Here is an 11,531-nt window from a genome sequence, read left to right on the forward strand (position 1 = left end):
TTCTCTCTCTGTCTCTCATGAATAAATAAATAAAATCTTTAAAAAAAAAATAAAAATTATAGATGACTCAATATTTTCTCACTTGTGTTCTTGTTATTTTAATTTTTATGGGTTTTTTGATAATAGAAACCTGTTATTTTCATATAGTTTGTGTATTTGGTTTTTTTAAAGATTTTATTTATTTTTTATAGATTTTATTTATTTATTACTCTGTATTTGACAGAGAGAGACACAGTGAGGGAGGGAACACAAGCAGGGGGAGTGGGAGAGGGAGAAGCAGGCTTCCCGCTGAGCAAGGAGCCCAATGTGGGGCTCGATCCTAGGACCCTGGGATCATGACCTGAGCCAAAGGTAGATGCTTAACAACTGAGCCACCCAGGTGCCCCTGTGTATAAGTTTTGATAATTTTTATATTTGGCTTGAGAGATCCTGTTCTATCATTTCACAAATATATTTTCTTCCACGATCTTGTAAGAGTTACGTATTTTTTTATTCCTGTTAAGCCTTCTTTATCTGAAATTAATTTTTCTGTATGATTAAGAGCAGAGATGAAAATCTGAGTTTAACCAGTTGGACACCCTGTTTCCCCTGAACAATTTTTTTAAGCAGCCATTTTCCAATGTTCTGTAGCACCAACATAGCCCAGTCTTGCAGGAGGAATCTAAATATGTGAGTGCTTTTTTGTAACCTTTATAATTTACTCTGCTAGGTTTGAACTTGAATTCCATGCCATTATGCCAATAAGACACTGTTTTCTTATTTTAAATTTATGGCTTGCATTAATCTTTTATAGAAAATTACTACAAACTTTTATATTAAAATAATTTTTGTATCTTCTTTTAAAAAAATTTTATTTATTTATTTGAGAGAGAAAGAGCAAGAGAGAGAGCATGAGCGGGGGGAGGGGGACAGGGAGAGGGAGAGGGAGAAGCAGACTTCCCACTGAAAAGGGAGCCCAATGCAGGACTCAATCCCAGGACCCTGGAATCATGACCTGAGCTGAAGGCAGATGCTTAACCAACTGAGCCAGGTAGGCTCCCCTGGAGAATTCGTTTGATGGGGAAGTTCATGTCCCCCTTTTTTAAGATTTTATTTATTTATTTGACAGAGAGAGCGAGAGAGCACAAGCAGGGAGAACACTAGAGGGAGAGGGAGAAGCAGGCTCCCCATGGAGCAGGGAACCTGATGTGGGACTCGATCCCAGGACCCTGAGATCATGACCTGAGCCGAAGGTAGACACTTAACCATCTAAGCCACCCAGGCGCCCCCATGTCCCCCTTTCTAAGAGCAGGAGTTACTTAATTCGGATCCTCCCTTTATTGCCCAACGCTCTATGATTATGGGAATATCATGATCTTTTATTGTCTTTATATTTCTGAAGTCTTTAAGGGCTGGATGATCAGTAACCACAGCAATTTCAGATTTATAAGATTCTAATGTGGGCTTTTATATGAGCAAATTTTATTAATTCCCATACTACATCTTCTTACCTAAGTGTTTTCAATTTAAATTTATTTTTTTAAAGATTTTATTTATTTATTCATGAGAGACAGAGAGAGAGAGGCAGAGGGAGAAGCAGGCTCCCAAGGAGCAGGGAGCGTGATGCGCGCCTCGATCCCAGGACTCTGGGATCATGACCTGAGCCGAAGGCAGACGCTTAACCATCGGAGCCACCTAGGTGCCCCGATTTAAATTTATTTTTTAAAAAAGATTTAAATTTATTTTATGATGTCTCTTCCAAAAGATCACAAATCTTTCCTTTTTTGTTAGTTTACTTCACTGTCCTAGGTCTATTACATATTTTTTTTTTTAAGTAGGCTCCATGCCCAGCTCAGAGCCCAACAGGTAGCTTAAACTCACAACTCATAAATCAAGACCTGAGCTGAGATCAAGAGTTGGATGCTTAACTGACTGAGCCACCCAGGCGCCTCTCTGTTACATATTTTTATTCTGTTATGTCCCAGATTTCTCTTTTCAATATTAAGTGATGTTTTAAAAATTATAAAAATTTAAATTTAATAACTATAAACTTCAGTTTTTTTAAGAAATCAATTCTGTATAAATGTCAGATGGATATCCACTCTGACACCCCCTCCTCTGCTCCTTCCCTAGCCCAGACAGGTAACCCTGCTTTACCTGCTGAAGATCCTTCTAAACCAATCTATGTTCAGTCACTAACTTCTAAATCACATCTGCTGATTTACAGCTAAGTGAATTCACCTTCACACACATATATATGAAAATTAATAACTGAAACCTCACTAAAATGTAGTGAGGAGGTTTCGGCAAGGGGAGTTCTTATGCACTACCACTTAGAGTCCATTGCAGACCCAACAGGAAGAGATATACTTGATCTAACAGATGGATGCTACTTTACTATCCCAGCTGGAGAAAGAAAACTTTGCTTATTCCCCAACTCAACAACTCAGCCAATGAGAAGCCACTCTACTTCGAACTCCCAGTTTATTCCAATGGACTTTTAGTTTATAACAGCCTTCCCAACTTACCTCTTTTCTCCATAAAAGTGGGTACCTCTCCTTTGTCCTTTACCTAAGGTTTTGCGTAGTTGGTTCGTCCTGGATTACAATTCTCTTTTATCCCGAAATAGGCCCATCTTTGGCTGGTGAACTAACTGGAAGTTTTATTTTAAGGTTAACAGGTTTTATTGACTCTAATTTGATGTGTGTGGTTTTTTTTAAAGATTTTATTTATTTATTTATTTGACAGAGAGACACAGCGAGAGAGGGAACACAAGCAGGGGGAGTGGGAGAGGGAGAAGCGGGCTTCCCGCGGAGCAGGGAGCCCGATGCGGGGCTCGATGCGGGGCTCGATGCGGGGCTCGATCCCAGGACCCTGGGACCATGACCTGAGGCGAAGGCAGACGCCTAACGACTGAGCCACCCAGGCGCCCCTGATGTGGTTTTAATTTGTTCTTTCATAGGGGCCACCGATCCTCAATGTGCAGACGGGTGGGAGAGGCTCTTACACCCCGAGGCACGGCTGAGAGGAACTACGTTACCCAGAAGACTGTGCTCCCAGCTTCCGGATCACGCTGACCAATGAGGGCGCACGCCGGGGCGTTCCCAAGAGGCCGAAAGGCCAGGGGCGGGGCTTCCCTCCTGTGCCTCGTGGATGCCGTGCTTCTTGGGCTCGTAGCCCTGCGTCCGCCGAAGGGAACTGGAACCTAGAGGAGCAGAAGAGGGCACGTGTGCTCTGCACGGAGCGGGTCTGAGGTTCGGCGCGAGCACGGCTGCGGGGAGCCGCCTTCGGGGCCTCCTGCCGGTCTCCGCCATTATCACGCGTCCCCTGGCCCGGTCGAGCCCGCCGATGACTATGGTGACGGCCGGGCCAAGGTACCCGGCGCAGGTGAGAGAGTGTGTTCTGCCCCGGACCCAAGGGGGTGGGTCTCCTGCTCAGGACCTTGCAGTCCAGGCCCAGGTCCCCAGAACCTGGCGCGTTCGTGGGCGGGGCCGCACCTCGGGCCCCCCGTGGGAGGCGTGTGGGTGGCACCAGCACGTGCGAAGCCGTGGGGGCGCGCGTGAGCCGGGAGCCTTCGGGAGAGCGGGGGTCCGACTCCAGTCGGCAGGGAGCCGCCGGGCGGTCGGGGTGAGGGCTCTGGGGGCCTTGGAGGGTCGTGAGTGGAAGAGGGACGCGGGCTGGGTTGGAGCTCTACAGTCTTTCCAGGCTGCTCAGGGGAGCCAGGGCGACCGCTGCGAGACTCGAAACAGTCGTGCTGGGGTCTGGACCTCTAGAGCAGCGGCTAGGAGGAATGTAACAGTAAGCTTCCTGATGATCTTAGACGTAGAACCGGAAGGATTTCCTGCTGCAGCGAGGGTGGCTGTGAGCAAAAGGACACGACCAAAGACTATGCAGTCTGTCTTTTGCCTGAATATCTGGACGCGCTGAGACGAGGAAACTGGTGTGAGGAGCAGGTTTCAGGGAGAGCTTACGAGTTGGATTTTGGACTTACTGTTTCCGAGCTCCCAAAGTAGAGGTGACATACAGGCGGCTGGAATCTCTGCTCTGGACTCAGCGGAGGCTGGCTCCGTGATGTCCATATAGTAGTAGCCTAAGTCCTGGACCAGGACCAAGCCTGGATCTCAGATTTAGGATGGAAAGATCTGAACACTTCTCTGAGATAGGCCCCGAGGTGAAGGAAGAGAGGGCTGGGGCTGGAGGGCAGGCAAGAGTGCCTACAGATGGGAGGGTCCTGTGGTCCAGGGCTTTAAGGTGGTGGGGGAGAGGAAGGTGTAATGAGTCAGGAGCCCTGCTGGGATGGGAGATGGAGGGGTGAGGGCACGTGAGAGTCTCTGCTCTGAAGACTCAGCCGACTGTCTACTCCCTGTGGAGCCAGGGAAGGCCCAGCCTGGCTGGTGGAGGAGCCCAGGTTCATGAACGTCTCACAGGTGCCTCAGCTCTCGCAGGAAGTACAAGTTCAGAACAGTATGACTTTAGTCAGTTAAACTTATGCAAGCAAGCAATAATTGATTGGAATAGCAGTATACCTCTGTAACAGAATGTGTGTGTATATAATATATTTGGATTTTTGTCTGGACTCTTGCCATAGATCTCCTAAAACCCTTGGAATTTCCTGGGTGTTAGGCGTGGTTTTTGTTATCATAACTGTCTCCTTTCATCCCACAGGAGTTATTCTAATGAAGTGACTTGGGGTGGGGCTTCTAGATAGCCTCAAGTTGGGGCTGGTCACCAGAAAGACCAGGTGATTAGAAGTTTAAACTCTCAGGGTGCCTGGCGGTCTCAGATGGAAGAGCGTGAGACTCTTGATCTTGGGGTCGTGAGTTTGAGCCCCACATTGGGTATAGAGATTACTTAAAAATGAATAAAATGGTCTTTTTTGTTTTTTTTGTTTTGTTTTGTTTTAAAGACACTTCAACTTTTAGCAACCCCCCCACCTCCCAGATGGGAGAGGAGCTGGAGGTATAAAAATTGTTGAGCTGTGAGATTCAGGGAGCCTCCAGGATGGTGAACACATTGAAATAAAAGAAGTGCAGGGAGGTTGTGCTCACTGGCCCTGATCCCTATCCCCATGGTACTGGCACATAGATAAAAGAGATAGTGACATCCTCAGGCCCTTTGTTCTGAGCCCTGGGGTCATCTTAGGTGCAGGGTCCTTAATCAAGGCCAGAAGTTCTGTTGAGGTGTCCCATTTCTCTAGTCCATAAGGGGAACCAGCATGTCCACATGGGAGTGTTCAGTGAACTGCAGGACTACATTAAATCTGCTGGGAACAGAGATTGAGGGGCAAGAGCCAGTCCTCAAGTAGCAGCTTGAGGAATTGGGTCTGCTGAGGGCAGTAGGTCCATGGAAGGTTTGGAGCAGAGAAGGGAAGTGATCTGACTCAGGTCTAATCAGACTACTTTGCCTGCAGAGTGGAGGACAGATTGTGGGGGTGAGGTTGGAGGCAGAGACCCCAGTGGAGGCTGCAATTTTGGCAAAGGTTAATGGTAGCTGGATCATAGCACTGGCTCCATAGTTGGAGAAGACTGTTTTGTTTCTAGGTTATTTTGTAAGTAGGGATGATTTTCCGTTTATTTTGTAAGTAGGGATGATTTTCCGCTGTACAGGGTGAGAGAGAATCTAGGATTACTCCAGGATGTTTGGCTTTAGCTGGAAGTGTGGAAGTGCTGTTGCTGAGATGGAATGTCCGTAGCAGGAGTACTTAACAGCAGCACTCTGAGGAGTTAGGTTTTTGCCATGTTGTGTCAGAGATATTGCAGGGACCTTTGAGTGGAGGTGGCAAGTGGGCATCTAGAAGCAAACATCTAGATTTCAGGGAAGGGGTTCAGGTTTGAAGACACCCCTCAGCGATGGCAGGCATGTAGACCATGTCTCATTTAAGAGGGTGCACTCTGCAGATCATGGTGGCAATGCCATTACAGGGGAAGGATGGGGAGGTTATTCTCCATGGACTAGCTCACTTGCTTGGGCACCTGGATAGGGATGGCTGTCATTACTAAGACATGAGGAAGTACAGTGACCATGAGTGTGTGTGTGTGGGGGTCGCATGAGGCAACAGGCCTCAGGTGGGAGTCCACGTGGTGGCACAGGATTCCCAGGGGCTGGATGCAAGATTTACCGAAAGGCAGAGCAGTAATGGAGATCAGATGACACTGTGTAAGGCGTGGTACTTTTCTCCCTCCGCAGGTTCAGTTTTGTGACAGCTCTTGCTGGAACCTGAAGCGTGTCAGATGGGATGACAGATTAGCTTAAGAGAAAAGGAGGTCAGCTGAGAGTCTCTTGGGCTGCGGTAGGAGAAGTGGGGCTGGGCTTTGATTGAGAGGAGGTGGAGAGAGGAAGGGTGTGACTGGTGTGGGGACAGCACAAGCAACACTGAGGAGGAGGGTTTGGGGGGTCCGACTCCTACACAGGCTAGGGTGGCTGAAGTTGGAAGACAGAGCCAGACCAGGTGGGGCAGTCCTCAGTGCTAGGACTGCCTCTGGGAGGAGGGTCCATCAGAGGCCCTGGGGTAGCCCTGGATCCTGTTGCATTTGGCAAACACTGCCTGGGTGCCACATGCAGAGTGACATATGGGGAAACTAGAGAGATGGCCTGGGACAAGGACCAGAGGTGGCAGTGATGTCACGGATGAGTGGTCGTGGCCTGGCACATGAGAGAGGAGTGATCCCATTGTGTTGTGCAAATGCGGAGGGAGTGTGAGGATGCACTCAGTGTCCTTGTACTCAGGGCTTAAGCCAGAAGGCTGAACATAAGTGACATACGGGGCATGATCAGTATGATCCCAGGAGAGCTGACTGTGAAGAGAGTGCCAGGGACTCTCTACACCAGCCTAGAGCATAGGTAAGACTGCCTCTCTCCCCATCTGTTCCTACTGATGACTGGCAACAGTGAGGAGTTTGACGTGAGGAAGAGCGGGTACCAGCGGAGCAGGACCTGGTATCTCCTCTGAGTTGGGGAGCTGGGGAGGAGGGCCATGGCCCGAGGGTCTTGGTTAGAGAGGCTACTTATGCATTGCTCTGCCCTCATCATGACAGGGCCATGTGACCTTTGAGGATGTGGCTGTGTACTTCTCCCAGGAGGAGTGGGCGCTCCTTGACGAGGCTCAGAGACACCTGTACCACACCGTGATGCTGGAGAACTTGGCACTGATAGCCTCCCTGGGTAAGGACCCTCATTCCCACACCATTGCCTTATATGAGGCTCTGCTCTTCTCCTTTTACCAAGGGTCTTTGTCCTTCCCAGAGCTGGGCCATGGGCATTGCTTCCTTTCCTGGTTTCTTGGCATAGGTGTTGTGTTTGCTGGGCCTGGGCTTTATGAAACCCCAACATATTCTGTCTTGAAGCCTCTCACAGAAGGGTTTGGTTTCTGAGTCTTGGACCTGCCCGATCAATTCTGATTAGCTTTGCCCCTCCTTATTTTGTTGACTGTTCCCATTTGTGGAAGATCTGTGTCACAGGTTCTGCCCTCTTCTGTTTTGTGTACTGCCTGTGTCGGGAATTATAGACACCTACATGGTCAGTATTTGCAGGCTATCCCCTACATCTATGTCCCTCACATCTTTCCCCTTTCTTTCTCTCTGCAATGTTCTGCAGCATTAGCCTACACTGTGTGTCATGAGATGTGTGCACATAGCCCTAAATGGTGGACCACCAGCTAAAAGGCAGTTGCCTTTTTCTGGGGTGGGACACACATTCTACACAGCACACACTTGTCACCAGCAGACAAGGTCCTGCTGAGAACCCCTGGCAGAGGAGTGAGTTGTACCAGACCTCTCTTGCTGGCGCAGCAGTGTATCCGACTTTCTTGCTAGTTGTGAGGCCCCCATCCCCACAGACACTGTTCTGTAACCATCAGAGGCCAAGTGCTATACCGTGTCCCCTTCCTTCACCTGATCCTGGCTCCTTTGTCCTGAAAACAAACCCATGGACTCAGTCCTGTTTGTGTCCTACACACATTTGTAATGGGCTGTCCTGTCGCACCAAAGTCTATAATACACTTCACCAGCATTTTTCTGCTCTCAGGTTGTTGGCATGGGGTAAAAGCTGAGGAAGCTTTTTCTGAGCAGTGTGTTTTTATGGAAAGAGTGGCACAGGCCAGGACTCCAGACCCAGGCCTGTCTATCCCAAAGGCTCATTCCTGCATTGTGTGTGTCCTAGCGGAGAAAGGCGTCTTGTACCTTGCTGAGCACGAAGGAACATGTGCTGGACTGAAACCATGCACTTGTGGGCCTTGTGGAAAACTCTGCTCGTTTAGTTCTTACTTACACCAGCACCAGAAGCAGAACCATGGAGAGAAGGACCTTGGAAGGGAGGAGAACGGGGCTTTGTTCATGAAGAGCAAAGTCCTCATGTCAGACAATATTTTCACCTGTGGAGAGGTTGAGCATTATTCCCTGGGCAGCCTGGGCCTTCTCCAGCACCAGACCATCCCCAGTGGAGAGCATCCACACAGAGGCAGCGGGAGCAGGGCAGTTTCTCACACTCGGCGACGGCAGCACAGCACACATGGGCAAGCCTGCCACAAAAAGGTTAAATTCATGGGGCAGCAGAGCGCTCACACTGGAGAAAGCCTTCATAAGTGCAGTCAATGTGAAAAATCCTTCGTCTCCAAAAAAAGACTTCTTGAGCACCAGAGAATCCACACTGGAGGAAAGCCTCATGAGTGTAGCAAGTGTGGCAGGTTCTTTAAGTACAAATCTAGTCTTAACCAACACTGGAAAGTTCACACTGGAGAAAGGCCTCATAAGTGCAGTGACTGCGGGAAGTCCTTTATCTATAAAAGCAGACTTCTTGAGCACCAGAGAATCCATACTAGAGAAAGGCCTTATAAGTGCAGTGAATGTGGGAAGTCTTTCATCTATAAAAAGAGACTTCTTGAGCACCAGAGAATCCACACTGGAGAAAGGCTTTATAAGTGCAGTGAATGTGGGAAGTCTTTCTTCTACAAAAGAATACTTATAAGGCACCAGAGAATCCACACTGGAGGAAAGCCTCATGAGTGTAACGAATGTGGGAAATTCTTTAGACACAGACCCAACCTTATTCATCACCGGAAAGTTCACTCTAGAGAAAGGCCTTATAAATGCAGTGAATGTGGGAAGTCCTTCATCCATAAAAGGAGACTTCTTGAGCACCAGAGAATCCACACTGGAGAAAGGCCCTATAAGTGCAATGAATGTGAAAAGTCCTTCTTCTACAAAAGAATACTCCTTGAGCACCAGAGAATCCATACTGGAGAAAAGCCTTATGAGTGTAACGAATGTGGGAAGTTCTTGAGACACAAATCTAGCCTTAATCATCACTGGAAAGTTCACACTGGAGAAAGGCCTCATAAGTGCAGTGAATGTGGGAAGTCCTTCATCCATAAAAAGAGACTTCTTGAACACCAGAGAATGCACACTGGAGAAAGACTTTATAAATGCAGCGAATGTGAAAAGTCCTTTGTCTACAAAAGCAGACTTCTTGAGCACCAGAGAATTCACACTGGAGAAAAGCCTTATGAGTGCAGCCAATGTGGGAAGTTCTTCAGACACAGCTCCACCCTCCTTAAACACCAGAAAGTTCACAACGGAGAAGGCCATCTCAGCGTGGTAAATGTGGAAATCTTACATCCACAAAAAAAGATTTGCACCAGAGAATCTACATCAGAGAAAAGTTTTATGAATGCAGCAAGTGTGGGTAAACCTTCATAAAAAGGTTTGAATTCAGTGAGCACCAGAGAGTTCACCCTGGAGAAAAGCCATATGAATGTAATGAATGTGGGAAGTTCTTTAGACACTGATCATTGATCTGCTCACATTCAACACCAAAAAGTTCATGCTGGAGAGAGGCCTTGAATATGTGTAATGAATGTGGGATGTCCTCCATTTACAAAAGAAATCTTGAGCACAGAGAATCCAAACTGGAGGAAGAACCTTTGAGTATAATGAATGTGGGAAAGCCTTCAGCCTCAAGAATAGACTTGTTCAGCACCACAAAGTCCACACTGGAGAAAAGCCTATTTGCAGCAAATGTGGAAAGTATTTCAGTGGAAGATATTGCTTCATCAGGCGCCAGAAAGTTCACAGTAGAGAAAGTCCTTAGTAGTAGACAAACACCTTGTTGTTTAAGCCACGTTGAAGTGTGGAGGTTATGTGCACTTTGGGGGTAGGTTTAGGATAGAATTGTGGTTTGCCAGTGTGAAGGGGTGAACAGCTTTTGTGAGTCAGTGTCATGTCAGAGGCACAGTACAAGTCAGAAAATATTTCTTTTTTGTTTAAGATTTTATTGGGCGCCAGGGTGGCTCAGTTGGTTAAGTGACTGCCTTCGGCTCAGGTCATGATCCCGGAGTCCCGGGATCGAGTCCTGCATTGGGCTCTCTGCTCGGTGAGGAGCCTGCTTCTCCCTCTGACCCTCCCCCCCCATGTACTCTCTTTCTCTCATTCTCGCGCTCTCAAATAAATAAATCTTTAAAAAAAAAAAGATTTTATTTATTTGACAGACACAGCAAGAGAGGGAACACAAGCAGGGGGAGTGGCTTATAAGCGCAGCCAATGTGGGAAACAGGGTTCCCGCCGAGCAGGGAGTCCTATGCGGGGCTTGATCCAGGACCCTGGGATCATGATCTAAACCGAAGGCAGACGCTTAATGACTGAGCCACCCAGGCGCCCCAAGTCAGAAAATATTTCTTAGTCCTATTTTGGCTTCATTTGCATTGCTTCCTAAGGCATCCTGGGAAAGACTACAGGGCTTTGTAATTAGTATGTAGCAGTGCATTCCTGAGTCACAGTGTAGATGAATGTCTAACTTACTAAGGGATAATCTGATATGTTGGTATCAGTTTACATTCTCACCAGAAAAACCAGAACCAGAGTTCCAGTTTCTCTATATCCTTACTCACACCTGGTATGGTCAGGCTTCTTAATTTCAGTGGTGTAATAGGTGTGTAATGCACCTTGTGATTTTAATTTGTATTTCCCTAATGATGTGATGTTTAGATGTTTTTCATGTGTTAATTTCCAGCCATCATATCTTTTGAAATTTCTGTTCGTATAATTTGTCATCTTAATTACTGAGTTTTGACATTTGTCTGTGGATTGTTGATGAAAGTCTTCTATTTTAAATATTTGCCAGTATTTCTTCCAGTTATGTTTTGGTCTTTTCAATCATTTTTCTTGTGAAAAAATTTTAAAATTTTAATGAAGTTGAATTTGTCCATTCTTTCACTGAATATCCTTTTGATCTTGTGTACAAGAAATGTTTGTGAAAAAAAAAGTTTGCCAAATATAAAGACAATTTTTCCTATGTTTCTTTTTGCGAGTTTTTTTTAGTTTTTTTTACTGATGTTTATGTGCCTTTCTCAGTTAATTTTTGGACATTCTTTAAAAAAAAATATGGATGCCCAGGGGCACCTGGCTGGCTGTCAGTAGAGCATGTGACTCTTGATCTCCGGGTCATGAGTTTGGTCCCCACCCTGGGCATACAGAGTACTTAAAACAAAACAAAACGTGGATACCCAAGAGCTGCTGCCATATCGATTTAAAAGATTATTCCTTCTCCTTTGAATTGGCTTT

At 46.9% G+C, this 11,531-nt stretch overlaps 1 protein-coding gene across 1 annotated transcript in view; it reads left to right on the forward strand.

Moving 5' to 3' along the window:
• LOC112806445 (uncharacterized) overlaps window positions 1-11,263 on the forward strand; it is a 28,625-nt gene extending 17,362 nt beyond the window's left edge. The window contains 4 exon segments of the mRNA XM_073889002.1: window positions 2,942-3,366; window positions 7,014-7,140; window positions 8,002-9,464; window positions 9,466-11,263. Coding sequence (XP_073745103.1) covers window positions 3,328-3,366; window positions 7,014-7,140; window positions 8,002-9,464; window positions 9,466-9,573 — 1,737 coding nt within the window. The 5' untranslated portion in view covers window positions 2,942-3,327 and the 3' untranslated portion in view covers window positions 9,574-11,263.
• Window positions 11,264-11,531: the final 268 nt, after the last annotated feature.

This window comes from Callorhinus ursinus, unplaced genomic scaffold (genome assembly GCF_003265705.2).
Source record: "Callorhinus ursinus isolate GAN/ISIS: 27379988/994484 unplaced genomic scaffold, GSC_fseal_2.0 scaffold100, whole genome shotgun sequence".
In the NCBI taxonomy this organism is placed as follows: domain Eukaryota; kingdom Metazoa; phylum Chordata; class Mammalia; order Carnivora; family Otariidae; genus Callorhinus; species Callorhinus ursinus.